This window comes from Mustela nigripes, chromosome 5, assembly GCF_022355385.1.
Source record: "Mustela nigripes isolate SB6536 chromosome 5, MUSNIG.SB6536, whole genome shotgun sequence".
Taxonomy (NCBI): Eukaryota; Metazoa; Chordata; class Mammalia; order Carnivora; family Mustelidae; genus Mustela; species Mustela nigripes.
In genome coordinates, this window is record NC_081561.1 from 52,145,608 (window position 1) to 52,164,452 (window position 18,845).

An 18,845-nucleotide genomic window follows, 5' to 3' on the forward strand; every position below is an offset into this window, starting at 1 on the left:
AGAAATAACCTAATAATATGGACATATTAAAAGGTGGTCATGAGTCAGCTTTCTCAAGTTCTGCAGTCAGAAGTGCTAAACCCATGAAAGAAAACACAGATCCTTAAAGATGAAACTCTTGTATACTCAAGTTTAATTAGTCAAAAAGTTCAAATAATGAGAATGCTTTTGGAATTTTGCTTTGATGAAAAGAGTAAAGGAAAGTAATTAACATAATAGCAGGGAATTTAAAAAGTAACTCCCTCTAAAATAATCCTGAAAAAGAATAAAGATTTATACTTCCTTATTTTAAAAATTACTACAAGGCAATAGTAATCAAGACAGTGTGGTATGGACACAAGGATAGAAATATAGATCAATGGGATAGAACTGAGAGTCCAGAAATAAACCCACACAACTGATTTTTCACAGGGATGCCAAAACCATTCAGTGGGGGAAGTATTAGCCTTCTGAACATATGGTGCTGGAATAATTGGATAACCACATTCAAAAGAATGAAGTTGGATCCCTACCTCACACTACTTATAAAAATTGACTCAATAATGGATCAAAAACCTAAACATTAGAAAAAAAAAAAACCTATAAAACTCTTAGAAGAAAACAAAGGGGTAAATATTTATGACTTTGGATTTAGGTAAAGATTGTTAGGTATGACACCAGAAATATAAGCAACAGAAGAAAAATGGATAGATTAGACTTTGTCAAAATTGAAAATTTCAATGTTTCAAAGCTCCTCATCAGGAAAGTAAAAATATAACCTATCCAATGGGATGAAATATTTGCAAATGGTATATCTGACAAGGGAATTGTATCTAGAATATAGGAGAACTCTTACAACTCAACAACAAAAAGATAACCCAATTTAAAAAATGAGCCAAGTATCTGAATAGACGCTTTTCCAAAGAAGATACACAAATGGCGACAAGCATGTAAAAAGATATTCAACATAATTAGCTATTGGAGAAATACAAATCAAAAACACAGTGAACTACTACTTCACACCCACTAGGTTGGCTAGAATCAAAATGATAACAAATGTTGATGAAGATGTAGAGAAACTAAAACCCTCACATATTGTTGATGGAAATTTAAAATGGTCTAGGTCCTTCAGAGTACAGTCTGGCAGTTCCTCACATGATTACACACAAAGATACTATGTGATCTATCAACTCTACTCCTAGGTATATACCCAAGAGAAATAAAACATAGATTCACAGAGAAGCTTATACTCAAATGTCTAAGCAGCGTTAGTCATAATAGCCAAAAGGTAGAAACAACCCAGATAGTCACCATTGGATAAGTGGATAAATATAGTGTGGTAAATGAAAACAAAGGACTATTACTTAGACATAAAAGGAAATGAAGTCCAATACATGCTACACCATGAATGAACCCTGGAAACATTATGTTCAGTGAAAGGAGCCAAGTCCTATCCTTGTGATGTTGGGCAAATCCCATGATTTTTCTTATTTCATTTGTAAAATGGGAAGATAAGTTATAACTTATCTGAAAGGATAAGTTTGTTTCAAGAGTTAATTACATGCCCACATGCAAAGTGTCCGGAAGAGTGCCTGGATGTTTGTGGAGTGTGTAGTGATAGATCAGTGTCGACAATAATGTCTCTGCAAATTTTAACATTGAGAAATGCCTTCTGTATCCATCAAAAATGTGTTGTGTTTAAATTTCATAAACTTTCATTGTTAGATATATCTGGCTTTACTCTAGTCATTAGGCACAAGCATCGTGTTTATAGATACTTGACCAGAAGAATCCACTGGGTAAAATTGTGTCTAAATATAAATTTATATTTATTTGATGATATTGATAGCTTGGTAGTTAACATTTGGGGATATTTTCTTACTTAATCATCTTAATAAACTTGAGGGAGCTGCGTCACTATTACACTATTTTTTGAAGGAAAGGAAACTTTCTGGGTAAGGGTTAAAATACTTGATAAAGTCATATAGTTCAGAATTCCTGGATTCCGACTCAGGTATCTGGCCTTTGTGTGTGCATGGTAATAAGAGTTGAGAAGAACACCCTCTCCTTACCATGTTTCCTAGACGCAAAGAGATTCTTTTAGAAAAGGGAGAGTGAGAGATGAGAGTACATTATGAAGGTATTCACACCACAAATAGGTAATTTTTGCTCTTGTATCTTGGTTTTCTTTTAAAATCACCAGGTTTTCTAAATAATGTTGGGTGTTCGTTGTTTTAAAATATGAGTGTATTTGCCAGAATTTGGGCTGATGCCTGTAAGTAGGTCACAACTGTTGTTAACAGTTCAGATCATAACCTTTTTTGTTTAAATAAACCTTTGTGTCTTCAAAGATCTATCATTTTATAAAAGCTGTTGGTGTATACATAATGGGATATGCTAGCTGTTCGATTCTTGAAAGTTCAAACACAAAGACTCATTGATGGGCAGAAGCATGATACTATGATAAATCAATGCTACCAAAAATCAATTGATCAATCAATCAGTCAAGGCTACCTAAGCCTTAATTAATAGGAAACATCTACTTGAAGATACGATTGTGAATATGACCCTATTTAATAAATAAAGGAATGACTGTGTTAGGTTAATTGCTAGTCCAGACCTACATCCTGATGTTGGTTGAACTGAAGTCTAGGAAAAGAAATGTCTTGCCTAAGATCATGTAGTTAGTTCCTATCAGTGCTAGCCCAAAACCAAAAGCTTTGTCCCCCAAACTAAAGGGACTCATTCAACTCTAACAAGCTAATTTTGCTAATACTCAACCCCTGTTTGGGCCCATTAACCCACATTGTCATGAATATAGATGTACATAGCATATTTTGTGTCTGTAGTCATGCTGAATTACTTATTTCATATTGCAATTTTCTGATAATATTAGTTAAGGTATACTCTACTGAGAAAAAGATTAAGTACTAGAGTTCCTGGATGCTCTGTTTTTCTCCATTAATTTTGTGTGATTTGACAACTGCAAGCTTATTTTAGATATGTGAAAAATTTACATTGACATTTTTAATGTAACAGTTATTATGAGGAGAAATGAAAAGTACAGAGGGGATGTTGCCAAAGGGGAATAGTTAACACTGACCTCATGGCAACTTTGGGATGTCTGTATGGATATTGGTGAACAAAAGCTGCTTAAACATGGAATAGCATGCTTATTTATACTTAATCAATAATTAAAGAAGCTATAGGAATTCTGCAAGAAAAATCAAGCCTCAGACCTTTGCCGTAACATATGCTGTTGTTTTATAGATTTTTAGAAGTAGTAATCTTCACCTGAAAAACTTCCAAGTTTATTCATGCAGAGATTTTGGAATTGACATCTTAGAAAGTGATGCAAATACTTCAATTACTGACAGCTTATTACTTGGCCATTTTGCCCACAAGGTAAGTGCCTTCGTGTAGTTGTTTTAGGCTGTCCATCAAAACAGAATCATATGTGCTAGGTTCCCTGGTGATCCAGGATATGTAATTTTAATAGCATTCTTCAGTGAATCTTGTATTTAGTTGGTCAAATTTGGAAGAGGGTTTTTTGTTGTTGTTGTTTTTTTTTTGTAACCATGGTGAAGTTCATGATAAAATTCAAATATACACAAGGTTTCAATGTTATGGGTCCATATAAATCATAAAAGTCATGAGTAGCCTGAAGAATTCTAACTTGGTTGCTATTTAGCATTATTTTCATACCAATTCAATAACAAACTAAATAATTTTGGGTTAGTTTACTCTAACCTCACAAGGATTATGGAATAGCATAACTCTACATTTTCTCTTTGTATTATGGTTTGCTAAGTTTCAACATCAACATTTTATGGGGTTCTTATTCTATTTAGAGCTCCTCCCTGAAGGAGGTAACATAAATTTACATTGTATAGTATACTAGGGCTTCTTAGATGATTCCCTAATATTTGCCCAAGTGTGGGTTTCTACATGATAAGTGCAGACTATAGATGCTTCTCTGCCACTGTGTGGCCTGAATAGCAGAATGTAGATGAAGAAAAGAAAATTTCTCAGGTGTGGAACTAGAACTACTGGCTTCCCTTAAGATAAGTCCGTGACTGCCATTGGTCTTAGTAGCCTTCAGACCTATAATGGATCTCCCAAGTTCTTGTTCTTGAAGGAGTTACATGTATATTCATATCACATTGTCATAACAGAGATGGCAGAGACCTATAGTACTTTTGAAAACCAAGGAAGGAGTTTTCTCTTTAGTCTGTTCCTCAGTGTTTTGACCAATTGAAATTTAAATAATCATCACCCTTTGTACTTCCCTTGGAGCTTATTTTTACAGGTATAGATATAAATATTAAGTTTAAAAAATAATTTTCATACTAAGCTTCATTTTTCTATGTTTGGTTCTCAAACTTAGTTAAGTCTTTTTTGAACCATCCTTTTCAGGAGGGAAATACCTGCCAGTTTTTCCTTTTCTCTAAAAGGATTACCACTGTGAGAGATGAATCTTTTCTTAGATTGCAGAATTTTCAAGAAAGAATGGAACCCAGATTTAGATTCTTTGATACTGATAGATCAAAAGCCCTTAAATTCTTTAGGAATAACTTTAGAGAAGATGCCAAAAACATCTCCATCAAGCTGAGTCACTAACTGTCCTGGTAAATTAATGTCACAACATCTTAATGGATATTAAATAGACATCATAATGTCTATTTAGAGAGTGACACAAATTAAAATATAAATTATGAAAAAGGGTGCTTATCATGAGATAATAAAACATAATACCACCCCTGGGGTGTGATTCATCACAAATGCAATGCAGCCAAAAGAGAACCTCTCAGTCTCTTAAGAAAGTGTAGGATGAAAGTCCTTGAATAGATGATTTTAAGTGGTTTGTTCTAGGAGAGATCTAGATCCTGGTTAAGCATCCAGATCATAAAACCATGGAACTTTAGAGCTAACTATTAGCTGAGAGTTGATCTAGTTAGAACTCCTGAATTTACAGGTAAAGTGATGGAAGATTTAGGAAGTCAAATGATAGCCCAAGATCTATGCCTAGTGTTGTGGAGCTAGGACCACCAGCATATCCTCTCGCTCCTGGCCAAACACTCTTTCAATTGCACATGGAAAACAGCTTCGGCGATGAGCATTGCCTACTCCAGTATTTTCTAAAGTGTTTGTCATGGAAGTCTAGTCCCAAGAGAGGGTCTGAGAAAAGCAAGCTTCTTAGGTTAATTACATTTAGTATATACTGTTGACAACACCTCCATTCCCTGACATTCACATGGCATATTCATACTTTAAAGGCTCCGTGAAGTTCTACTGTTGAAAACAAAAAAGAGAAACATCTACGAATCTTTACTTAATGCAAGATTGCTCAGATTTATTTGGGAACCACTCTATTGCCATGTGAAACTATGTCAGTTGTTTAAAAAAAAAAAAAGGATGCCTGGCTTTCTGTGGTTGTGGAACTTTGATTTTAGCTTCTCTCTTTCATGCCTGCCATCCCTTTAGGAATTAAGATTTTTCAGAGAATGTGGTTTATCCATTCTCTGACCTTCTAGCCACATGTAACTAGTAGCACACAATTACCAGCGAGTCCTATCCTAAAACAAACACTAGTTTCCAGGAGAACTTTTTATTAAAAGGATTTTTTCTCCTTTAAGCCTATTTGTGTATATGGTGGTACCCTCACACTCAACATTACTTTATATTGAGGGAGGATGGCTTTAATACACAAGAGAAAGAGATGCCTTCTCTTATCACTGTGTACCCCAGTCTGGCTATTTTGTTTATGCCTGTTGTCCTAACATTCTATTTCATTAGCATCTCTTTTCACTCTCAAAAGTGTCCTGATTTGGATGCTAATTATGGTCACCCTACTTAGAGAAGTCTCTGTGAGATGGTTGCCTTCTCATTGTTATTGACATTAATTTGAACAGATGACAATACTTTAATATATATCTTATTCAGACAGATGCTGATGGATGGCTTCATTCTTCCTACTATTTCTTGGAGTGGGGGTGGGGAGGTTAGCTCCTATTTTCACTTGTGGATTTGCCTTCCTTAATTTAGACCTTTCAACCTTTTGTTTCTCTAAATTCTGTTGTAGGGCCCTTTCTCTTCTCAATGTACTTGCTCTCCCTGGGTGAAATCTCATTTTCTCTAGTGGTTTCAATTACCATCCCCATGCTGATGTCTCCCATACATTTGCATTTATTTCTACCGTCTTACTTTGTGCTCCTAAGTTGGCAACCAGTTTTCTTTTCTCTCTTTCCTCTCTTTTCTTTCTTTCTTTCTTTCTTTCTTTCTTTCTTTCTTTCTTTCTTTCTTTCTTTCCTACTCTTCAAACTTGATCTGTCTTGCATTGAAGAGTATCTTTTTTATATTTACTTATTTGAAAATTACTCATTTTCTTATGATTATTTTAGTTATCAGACTTAAAATTTTCAAGATTCCCTCTCGTCTAAATGAGGTTTAAGTCACAACAGCACTGTTTAACTTTACCTGAGCAATGAATGCAAGGACCTTAAACTCCTTTAACTTCTTTCTTCCTTCCCATTTGTATGTTACTTTTCTCTTGTTATCTGTTCCACTTCTTAAAATAAATGTTTCATGGAAGTATAACATTTATAGAGAAAAGTGCACCAATCACAAGTGAAGAGCTCAATAGATTTTTATAAAGTAAAAACCATAACATACCACTCAGATCAAGAAATAGAACACTACCTGTTCCTTTGAAATCCCTTCATGCCTCCTCCCACCCAACCCCTCTTCTAGACCCCAGCCAAAAGGGAAACCATTACTTAGACTTCCATAGACCTCGATTAATTTGAATTCTGTTTTCAGTCTTTATATAAATGGAATCACAGAGTAGTAATTCTTTTGTGCCTGGCTTCTTTGGCACAACATTATGTCTGTAACATTCATGTATGTTTTTGTATTTTTTATATGTTGAAATAATTTGTTTTCCCAATCACTATGTAGTATTTCACTTCATGACTATACACAGTTTTTTTTTGTTGTTGTTTTTGAAGATTTTATTTATTTGAGAGAGAGAGACAGAAGCAGAGATAGCGAGAGAGAGCATAAGTGGGGAGGAGAGGGTGGAGAGGGAGAAGCAGCCTCCGCCCTGAGCAGGAAGCCAGATGCGGGACTCGATCCCAGGACCCTGAGATCATGACCTGAGCTGAAGGCAGATGCTTAACCAATTGAGCCACCCAGGCATCCCAATATACCACAGTTTTTTAAAGGCATGTTGGTATTGATGGACATTTGATTGTTTTTAGTTTTGGGCTACTGCCAGTAATGATGTCATGAACACTCTTCTATATGTCTTGTGTTCATGTGCATGTACTTCTTTTGAATTTATGCCAAATTATAAAATTGCTGGCTCAGAGGATATCCTTTCAGCTTTAGTGAATAATGCCAGACAACAATTCCAAGTGTTTACACTTGCACCAGCAGTTTTGGAGAAGGGTTTCATAACTGTACCCTGAAATTTCTCTTGACCAACATCCTAGAATTTTCCTGCATGTTGTCCTAGTATTGGGGCTATTGTTCCTAATTCCCACATTTTCCTCCTTTCTGATTAATTCCTCATTTTATTAGAATATAGCCTATAGTAATCTTCTTAACCAAGTAGGGGTCTACAAAAGGTAAATATTTTGAGGGATAATATGGGGATCCCCTTATTTATAGGTTGTCAGTTATGGAATAGCAGGTTGGAGTTCATTTTGCCTTGACAATTTGGTTTTTTTTTTGTTGTTGTTGTTTAGAGATTTTAGTTATTTATTTGATAGAGACAGAGAGAGCAGGGGGAGTGGCAGGCAGAGGGGAAGGGAGAAGCAGGCTCCCCGCTGAGAGGACCTGAGGTAAAGGCAGAAGCTTAACTGATTGAACCACCCAGGTGCCCCACCCCCACCCCCTTGCATTGACAGTTTGAAGACAATACTCCATTGTCTCCTAGCTTCTAGCACTGACGTTGAATATTTTAAGATACTATGATTCTAGGTCTGTTATTTACCTTTTAGGTTTTCTTCTTTGGAAGTTTTCAGAATCCTGTCCCTAGTATTTTGCATTTTCAGAATGATGTCCCTCATGTGGCTTTTTGCTCTAATGACTGTGTCAGGCACTGGATGGGGCTTGGCAGTTTAGAAAACCCATCTTTCCCTTCTGGGATGTTTTCTTCAGTCATTTCTTTGATAATTCTCTCCTCATATTCCTTCCTTCCTTCCTTCCCTCCTTCTGTATTATTATTTTGAGATTGAGCCTCCTTGATTTCTTTTCTGCTTTTCTTAATATTCTCTCTGATTTGTCACCCGTCTTTTTATTCTATTTTCAGGGGTAGTTCTTCAATTTTTTCTTATATAATTGATTATCTCTGTTCTCTCATTTTTGTTCTTTTTTTCTTTTACTGAAAAATCTCTTTGCGGGCTTCTTGTTTCATGGGTCTAGTATATTTACTTCCCTGAAGTTTTAAATGTTGGTGTTTTAAGTGTTCTTCTGATTTCTATACTGGCTTTGTCTCCACTGGTTTGCTTTTCTTCTTTCTTTTCAGCACTATCTTTCATGGTGGTGGGCCCTGATAAGTTTCTGGTGGTTCTCAGGCATATAATTATTTTTAAGAGTAGAAGAGTAAAAAACTAACAACTTGATTGGATGGAGTTTGTTCAAGAGATTTTGAGGGGAATAGTGAAAGCAGTTTTTGTTTCTTTTTAGATTTTCTAATTTTTATTTTTTATTTTAACATATAGTAAAACTGATTTTTTTCTGATGTACCGTTCTGTGATTTAAGCATGTGTGTAGAATAGTGTAACCATTAGTGCAGACACCACCACTACCACCATAATGAAGATAAAACAAAACAGTTGTTTTAATCCCAAAAAACTGTCTCAGACTCTATCTTTGCAGCCCTGTCCTCCTCTCAAGCCTAGCCCTGCCCCAGGGTATCTCTAATTCATTGTCTGTCACTATAGTTTTCTCTTCTGAATAATCATCTAAATGGAATCAGATAGCATGCAATTTTTTGAGACTGACTTCTTCTGCTATCAAATGCTTTTGGAATTTACCTAACTTGTTGCAAGAAACAGGCTTTTATTCCTTATTATTGTTGGGTTGTATTCCATTCTATGGATGTACCACAGTGTGTTTAGTCTATTCATTTGTTTAAAGACATTTGGGTTGTTTCCAGATTGGGTGATTACAAATGGAACTGTCATAATCATTTGTGCAAGGTTTTTGTATGAACATAAATTTTTATTTACCTAGGAGTTGAATTGCTAGGTCGTATATTAAGAGTTTGTTTAACTTGATAAGAAAGTGCCAACCTATATTCCATAGTGATAGTGGCCACTATGGAAATGATCAGCACTTGTTATCATCGCTATTTTTAAAAATTTAATTTAATTTTAAATCTTTTTTTATTATTTTTATTAATATATAATGTATTGTTTTCCCCAGGGGTACAGGTCGGTGAATCATCAGGCTTATACACTTTGTAGAACTCACCATAGCACATACCCTCCCTAATGTCCATAACCCAACCACCCTCTCCATACCCCCTCCCCCCAGTACCCCTCAGTTTGTTTTGTGAGATTAAGAGTCTTTTATGATTTGTTTCACTCCCAATCCCATCTTGTTTCATTTTTTCCCTCCCTACTCCCCAAACCCCCCACTCTGCCTCTCAAATTCCTCATATCAGAGAAAGACAATTGTCATCACTATTTTTTATTTAATCATTCTAATGTGTGTGTAGTGCATCCTTTTGTGATCCTTTGTCATTTTTGTGATTCATAAATATTTCTCCCCACTTTGTAACTTGTCTTACTCTCCTGTTTTTGTGCATTACAAATTGTATTTCACGTGACCAGTTCGCTTCTTCTTCTTTTTTTCTCTTTCTAAATCACAGGGAAGCCTGTGTATGTCAGCTGGGATCAAAACTCCCAAAAGATGGGAACTGATAATATCTAACACAACCTTTGTTAATTTTGATCTCACTGACTGCGTGGCCATCAGGACCTGTGCGGGCTGTTCCCGGGGACAGGGTAAGTTGTTTGAAGAGGTAAGACAGGCACTAAAGAAGGCCAACATTCAAGTAAATGCAATAAATAGTGATAAAACCTTTATGATTTCTTTCACTATAAGAATGCATCAGTAGAAACTGCTGCTCTGATCTCCTGAAAGAAATCCCAGAGGAGGCCAGGTGCCCCCAGTGTGACTCTTGTAGCCACCCCTCCTCCCCCATTCTTTCCCTATGATGGCATCTGCCATCCTCCATCTTTACGGTTCCATGTCTCTGTTGGACTCTGAGCTTCATAAAGGCAGGGACTGGGTCTCTCCTGTTCAGAGGTTTATCATTAGTACCCAGCAGCTTGGTGCCTACTGGGCAGTTTATTGATTGAATAAATGGAGTTGGGTGGATAGACATACGGGTATAAACGAACACACATGCAATCTTTCCTCAAAGAGCCAGAATTCAGTACTTTATGTTTTCAACAGCCTTAGGCTTGTTGTAGACACAAAGAGAACCATAGGAATTCTCGTTCACTTGTTAACCACATCTCTGAGGTGGTGAGAAATACCTTGGAGGACTCATGGACCAAGGTGAAAAGAAGTAGAGAGCAATCTAGTTGATTTGATCATTGTAAACAGCCAAACCAAGTAATTCAAGTAAATATGCTCTTGTGGTTTGAATCACCAATTTAGATAATTGTTTGTTTTTTTAATTAAATGAATAATCAGCAAGTCTCCACTTTACTTTTTTTTTCTTTTTTCTGTATAGGCAGAGTCAAACATTGTTTTTATTTGGGTGGCATTTGAGTTTAAGATTATAGAAATAATCATAGGAATAAAAAATGCCTTATGGCATTCCCTTCAAATTACAATCCCTCAGTTCTTTAATAGCTTCCCTATTTCATATCATTCATAAGACACTGAAGAAAAGCATACTATTCCTCATGACCTTGAATCTCTTCTCACTGAATGATCTGGGCTAAGTTATCTCTTTCATTTGCTTAAAAACAGTTCATTCCCAGGTCTGTCTGAGGAACTGGGGCATACAAAGATGAAGAAACACATCATTCTTCCCTTGCAGGAGCTATCGATCTAGGCACAAAAATAAATGTTAAGTCAGTCACTGTAGTAAATGTGATGAGTATAATCCTAGAGGACTAAACAAGGTCAGTGAAGGCAACAAGAAAGGGGTCAGGCAAGAGTTTGTAGAGATGTCCCTTGAGCAGGGCTTTGAAAGACGAATAGAAATTTGCAAAGGGGCGTAGGCAGAGGAAGGTTTCTAGGAATTAGAAACAACATACGCAAAAATTGAAATTCCAGTAGGACCGAATGGTAGAGTGGTGGGTAGTTGTGGTAGTTGATGAACTATAGAAATTGCAAAGGATGGAATCCTGGAGTCTGGAATGCATGGCTTAACTCACTGCATGGATTCTGCTGGGATCTGGAATGAAAACATCAAGGCCACTAATTATTTGTATCTTACCCTTTTTATTTTCCTCTTGGGTATATTTTACAATATACATGACACAGAAATATAGTAGCATATGTACTGAGGTCCTATGTATACTCAGTTGTTACATTTTAATGATGGGGTTCTGGGAATTAGAAGGTCTGGGCAGCTGGACCAGCAGCCGCATTGATGAATCACAGGTAGGCAGGGTGAAAGACTGCGAACAGTGTAGTCCTACCGCAAGTACTTAAAAGTACTTGCTCTTTCCCCACACGGTTGATTGAATGTTGCTTTTGATGGTGACTGCCAACCATGGTCCCAAACATTGCCAAATGTCTTCTAGAGGGCAAACCTACCCTGGCTGAGATTCACTGCCCTAGAATAAGGCTGCATGAAGGCAAGGCCAGTCCTGCCCTTGTTTCCCTCCATGTCCCTAGCACACACCACAGAGCCCGGCACACAGCAAACACTCGTGATTTTTTTCCTTGAATAAATAACCAAGGGCATCGTAACTGTGTACACATGCAGTATAAAGTACTAAAAACATTCCAATGAATTCAGCTGTCATTTGTTATAATAGTGTTTTGTGCCATGTGTAACGGTCTTTCCGTTTTCCAATTTATAGGTGGATTTACTGTGAAGACCAACCAACTGAAATTTATAAACTCTCCAAACTTAGTAGCATTTCCATTTACTCATGCAGCAATTTTGGAAGACTTGGATGGGTCTCTGTCTGGGAAAAACAGAAGTCATATTCTTGCTTCTATGGAAACCCTTCCAGCTTCTTGTTTGGTCAATGAAAGCTTCAGTCAGATAGTTCATGGCAGCGTCTGTGGGGAAGATGTTCTCTTTCATCGAATGTCTATTGGTTTGTAAGTTGACTTCACCATACTTTTCAGCTTGCCAATGAGCATGCATGTTTTGTTCAAGCTGTTGGGCTTTATAGAAGGGCAACTTTTTAAGATTTTATTAGAAGTATTTAGTTCCATAAAAATGATTCGGGAATATTTTTGACAGCTGTCAAATCATAATTTTAATGGTCATTTTAGGCTGATTCAAATGGCAGCTAACTTTCAGTATCAATGGGCAAGATCCCATAGCCCTTGACCTCTTTTTGACATTTTGGGTGAATGGCTGCATCTTGGAAAGACCTGCAACCAATAGGGAATTTGGGAAGTATTTAAATTAGAAGTATTATTAAAAAAAATTCCAATAATGTCCATTCTCATTTATATACATGTACTCTTCCCAAGCTCTTTTTAAGTGTTCAATATGCTCTGGGGAAGCAATTGCTGATGCCTTCCTATTACTTGCAAAGTTGCTCCACTCCAGTTCATTTTCCTTGTTAATTTCATGAACTATTGGGTCCGTACAATACATTTCCTATTAATACTGGAGCAAGGACTCCTTGGTTATGCTAGTCAAACCACCATTAAGTCAGGAGCTAGGCTGTTTATAATGCATAATAGGATTGCTTCTGCCCTCTTTAATTTCCAGGTAATGATTGCTGAGTGTCTTGGGTTCTATCTTTTACCTATTTCAAATGCATTGCATATCTTTAGCCACACTTCTTTCCTTCCATTGTTTCAAGTGTCCTAACTGCATGAATATTAAGTCAAGTGATTCAGCCAGACTATGATGGCATCTTATTTAACCAGGTAAACACCATGGAAAATCAATGGGATTGGACTGTGCGACGTCTGCATTTTGATTGCGTATAGAATCAGTATCCTGACATTCTCTTTTAGAAGCCATAGCAATACACTCCGGCATTGACTAGTCTGAAAACTTTCCACTTTTGCTTTCTCAACTATTTATTCTTCTTCCAGATGTTAAGGGGCCTAATTCTAGTAAGCAAAATAACAATGTGGAGAGAGATTTTCATTTCTAATCATTTTCCACTGTGTACAGTATCCTTTTTGTTTTCAGTATCAGGGATTCATCCTGAGTATTACTGTTATTTTAGTGATTTTACCAAAGATATTGTTAGTGAATCTCTGAGACTTATAGAAGTTAGTGCTTTATTTCTTAGATACTTTTTGTTTTCAAATGGGGGAAAATTAAAATAGATCTGTGTCATTAAAAAGAACATGATATGCTTGTATATTTACTCCTCTGTGTTCTTGATACTCCTTTTTATGCCCTACTTTGAAAGCTGCAGTCTGTCTCTTAGAAAGTGACTTAGCAGGGAACTAGGAGGTAGGCTTCCAGGTATAGAATGAGTAAATCATGGGAATAAAAAGTATAGCACAGGGAACATTGTCAGTGGTATTCTGATAGCATTGTATGATGGCAGATGACAGCTGCATCCAAGGTGAAAATAATGTTATACATTTGAATCACTATGTTATACATTTGAAACTAATGTAACATTGTGTACCAGCTCTACTTAAATAAAAATAAATTAAAATTAAAAATGAAAGGTAATTAGTGATGTGGTGGTAAAAGGCTCTGCAGATGTAACCTTGTCAAAGCATCTGTTCTTAGAGAACTTCAGAACTGGATACTTACGTGCTTACCTTAGCAGTAGGTCATGGTCCCAGCACTCAGGGACTGACAAGGTAAAAATAATAATAGTCCTTATATAATATTGTGAGGAGATTCAAAGAAGTTCTATTAGGATGAAAGACTTGTCTTGGTTTGGTTGGCATTTTCCTGGCTTTAAGATAGAAAATCTCATATGCCAGCCTTGAGGAAACCAGGATGGCTGGCCACCCTACTCCCTACACTTCTATTTTTAAAAACTTCAGGTGGACCTACAGGTCTATGGACAAATGCTCAGCTATCCCAAAATAATCCTCAGAGAAGTTGCCGCACACTCCCGATGATAAGTCTCTTGGCCCTAGCATCTTTACCTCTAGGAAAAGGTGACAGATCCTTGGGTGACATGATCCCTTGGGCCTTGCTAGTCAGAGTGTATGAGCATTATGGGGGAGCTCCTTCGATGTGGGGCATCTCAGATTCCATCCCAGACTTCCTGAATCAGAATCTCTAGGTGACTGATATACAAGTTTTAGAAGCACTGCTCTAAGGTCCTTTCAACTTTATTTTTCTATGATTCTATCTCTAGCTCTTTGTGCTCAGTGACTTGATCTCTGTCCCAGAGCATTTTAACCTCATTAGAAACATGTCAGAGCTAATGAGCAATTTGAATTCAGCATAGATACAAACTTTGCTGCATTTCATGGAGAAAGGATTAATTTGTTGTGCTATTTGCCCTGGAGCAAGCACCCTAAGAGTTGATTTACAAAGCTCCCACAGTCATGGTCTTTTGGGGTTGTGTGTTGATGGAGATCAGATATGGCGCAAGCACCCTGCTGTCTTCACTTTCAGCTCTTACCTCCCTCCCCCAGCATGAGGCCCCCCAAGGGCAGGGTGTGAGGCCTCACAGAGCTGCATAAACAAGGCATCCGTTCCCCCCCTTTGCTAACAACCAAGTGGTTGGAGTGAGATTTCTTTCTGAGAGAGCCCCCGCTATAGTCCAATTTCACTGTGAGTTCTTTGTTTGACACTGGAGACCTTCTGTATCTGTCCCTCAGTACCTTATTTAGGTCTGATGTGTACCCATATTTGTGGCATTGCCTGTTTATAGCATCCTTCTGACTCCAACTGTAATAGTTGGAGTATTCAAAGTTGGGTAATAATATTTAATATTTAGGTGAAGAAAAATTCCCGTCTTCTGCAAGACAGAGTCTAGTTCATGTTTTGTTTTAAAATGGCAATGTGCTTAATCCGTATGAGTGCTGTTTATCTTTCTCTCTCACTCAGCCATGGTAAAAACATTTTCTTCCTGTAGGAGCCACAGGTATTCCTCACAGTGTTCTTGTCCCAGCTCCTGTTACTACAAGTGTCATTCTACCAACTCTATCCTTCCCGATAAGACGAGGGGGGGAGGGGAGTGGGCGGCGGTAGCCCTATTGTATAAGTCAGGACCTTATTTCAGAAAAATATGTCCATGACCGTATTTCTCCAGAGATCCTATAATGACAACATGCTTCACATAATTCATTGATTTATGGATTTCCCCCAAATTTAGATAGATATCTTCTTCTGTATAGGAATAATTACATGAAACAAAGATAATATTACCAAGAGTTTTTTGTGTCTCCTTCTGCGTCTCCTTTATAGGTTCTTCTCCCTGTCTCTCGAATGCTAATGTTGGGGCACCTGGCTGGCTCAGTTGGTAGAATGTGTGACTCTTGATCTCGGGGTTGTGAGTTCAAGCCTTAAATTGGGTGCAGAGATTGCCTGAAAAAAATAAATTAAATACTAGCATTCCTTAGGGTTCTGTGAAGCACTTTCCTTTCTTCTCAAGTCATACTCTTCCCAGATGATCAGGGTTATTCCACCACTTCAGTTAACATACAGTGATGCTTCCAGATTTGTTTCTTCTAGTTTATACCGTGCTCCTAAATTCCAGACCCATTTATCCAATTGCCCTTAGGATCTGCACTGTCCAATATTGTAGTCACTAGTCACATGTAGCTACCAAGCACTTAAAATGTGGCTAGTCCCAACTGAGATGTGCTAAAGTATCAATTATACTCCATATTTCTCAGATGCGGTAGGAAAAAGAATGAGGTATCTCAATAACTCATTTATTTTGATTATGTTGAAGGAGTAATATTTTGGATATATTGGGTGAAATATATTACTATGATTAATTTCACCTCTTTTATTTTACATTTTTAATGTGGCTACCATAAAATTTAAGCTAACACCTGTGGCTTGCCTTTGTGACTTGCATTATATTTCTACTGAGCAGCAATGTTTTCCACTAGCGTGTATACTTGCCACCTCAATCTTGATTTGTCAAATCTGCGTTTAAGTTCTTTATCCATAGGCTTTGCTCTCTGGGTATTGAGAATTCCCGAATGTTCAGGTGAATGCTTCAGTTATCAAAACCACAACCAGAGTCACCCTTGACTGATCTTTTACCTTATTTTCCACATATATCACTGACCAAGTCCTGTCTATTTTCTCTCATAAAATTAAAAAAAAAAAAAATCTTTGCATCTTTCTACTTCTCTCCTTCCCATCTTCCCCTTTCTAGTCCTCTCACCTGTGGGACCACAATAGCCTCTTAGCTGGCTGCCTTGCTGTGACTTCATCCTTGATCTTTGTGAATGTAGATCTTGTCTTGCCATGAACTCCTTCCCTTGCTTGGAACTTTTTAAGAGTTTCCAGTGCCTTCCAAAGAGAGTCCCATATTCTTCATGTCTCACAGGCCCTCCATGACCTGCTCCCTGTCTATAGTTGCAACCTCATTGCTCAGTGCTCTCCCCTCCCTTCCCTGCATCCCATTTCTCAGCCATGTTCAACTTCTCTGTGTCTTTCCATTCATAAGGTTCAGTTTCCATGAGCTCAGCATGAAGATCATTTTCTCGTGTAAGCTTCCCTGAGTTTCCTACATAGGTTCTGGAAGCCCTGCTGTGTGCCAGCTCTCTACATATTTACTCTACCCAATATTCAAAGCTCCAGTATAGCTCTATAAATTGTCCATCTCTTGTAGGTGGTAAGCAGAGCCTGGATGGGGTGTATTCATTTGTTTGTTTGATTTACAGTACCCAATATTGAACACATAGCAACTCAATAAAATTAGTATTTAATAAATGAATATAATTAAAAAAATTGTGGACTCCCCCAGATTTTCCTCTCATGTTCTTTCTGTCCATTTCTCTGTTAGGACGTATTTGTGTGGAGTTCATGGCACTCCACGTTTGTTTAGAAGACCCAAGATTGAGATAGTATCCTGGCTTTATTTCTAAAATTCCTAAGGACATGTGATACAAGAAGTTTCTTTTATAGTATCCTCTGGGCTTTTGCTTCCTGAGGCTCCCAGTTGACCAGATGGTGTATTCCAATAGCTGACTCCTTCACTCTGTCCCATCCCACCCCTACTGAATTAGCAGTTTGTCAGCATTCACAGTTGCTTTCCTTCCCTGGTGGTTTCAAATGGACCAGTTGTGATGGGAGAGAATAAGAACTCAACCCTCACCATTACCGTCTGGGAATTATTCTTATTATTGTCATTATTAGTAGTAGCAGTAGTAGTTTAGAACACTCTGTAGGTATTTCAGTTGTCTTAGACTTATTCAAGTATCAGTAAATCAAACCCTGGTCTCTCTTTGATTGTTGGCTATATTGAGCATGGGAGAAATGAAAAGTTTATAAGATGTTGTAGGTTGGCCACCCAGTCCCTCCAAGTTTCTAGGATGTACATAAAATAGTCAGACACATGCATATATTTGAAATTATTTTTCAAAGACTAAAGAATAAAGAAATAAGTAAGAATTATTTGTGGGTACCGGTTATAACCCCCTCTCCCTAAGGGGTGTTTTTCTGGACAAGTTGCGTCATCTTATTTATTTATTTATTTATTTTTGCTTCAGTTCTCACATCAATAAAATGGACATAATGGTATTTATCTCACAAGGTCATTGTCTGGCATATAGTGAGTACTTAATAAATGTTTTCTTTAAAAAGTCTCTATTTTACAGCTGTGATTTATAAAACAACATATGAACATACTACTAATTGAATAGAGTACTCTAGATTTTATGTTTCTGAGGAACAAATGCCTGGCAAGGGAGTTAAGTAAGTTCAAAAGCTGCTTAATCTAATTCTTGAAAAATAAGGAATACTTCCCCATGGTCACATGACATTATACCGATCCAGCACCCACCCCCCACCCCCCGTGAAGCTAATCATAGAATATAGAGTCATTCAGGACAGTCTTTGATTCCTTGTGCTCTAATACCTTCTATTTCTTTCTTCCTACTTCTGGAAAAGAAAAGGTTAATGTTCTTGTTGATCACCTTGATTCTTAGATCTTGCTTAATATCCTCTCCTGTAGTGCTTGCGTTCAGTTTTTACCTATGTAACTGCTCTTAATGTGTCAGTGTTCAAAGTATGAGGCACCCCCTGCCTCTGTGAAAGCAAAAGTAAAGAAGAGTTCAAATGGAAATTTTGGCCTACCTTTTCCTTTAATAATCGCCTAACTCTCTTTCCTAGGGATAAAGGCATAGCATCACTAATGGTATCTTTTCAGTCCTTAAAAAAAAAAGTGAGACACAAAAATTCCAAGAGTATTATCCATCTTGTCATCAGAGTTACAGAAGGAAAGTAGAAAAAGATCTAAATGGACCCCAGATTGAGGAATATCAACAATATTACATGGTTATTAAATTTCATGAATAATAAAGGGCCGCAGTAGCGAGCTGGTACATGTTTAACAACTACCTCTCTAGGATTTGTAGTATTTGCCCAATTCTGTGTGATGATATTCTTATATGACCTATTCATGGCTCCCATCATGCTGTCACCGAACACATTGCGAAGAGCTAGTGAGTAGGTGTCATTCATCTCAGTCATAACACCAGAGGGGGTGTGTGAGTGTGTGTGTAGAAGGGAAGATGAGTTAGTTTCTTTC

At 37.3% G+C, this 18,845-nt stretch overlaps 1 protein-coding gene across 12 annotated transcripts in view; it reads left to right on the forward strand.

Moving 5' to 3' along the window:
• PKHD1 (PKHD1 ciliary IPT domain containing fibrocystin/polyductin) overlaps window positions 1-18,845 on the forward strand; it is a 478,342-nt gene that overhangs the window by 203,732 nt on the left and 255,765 nt on the right. For all 12 annotated transcript variants that reach the window (XM_059400266.1, XM_059400267.1, XM_059400265.1 and 9 more), the window contains 3 exons: window positions 3,250-3,384; window positions 9,860-9,995; window positions 12,039-12,285. In XM_059400266.1, the coding sequence (XP_059256249.1) occupies window positions 3,250-3,384; window positions 9,860-9,995; window positions 12,039-12,285 (518 nt within the window). The remainder of the gene's footprint in view (window positions 1-3,249; window positions 3,385-9,859; window positions 9,996-12,038; window positions 12,286-18,845) is intronic.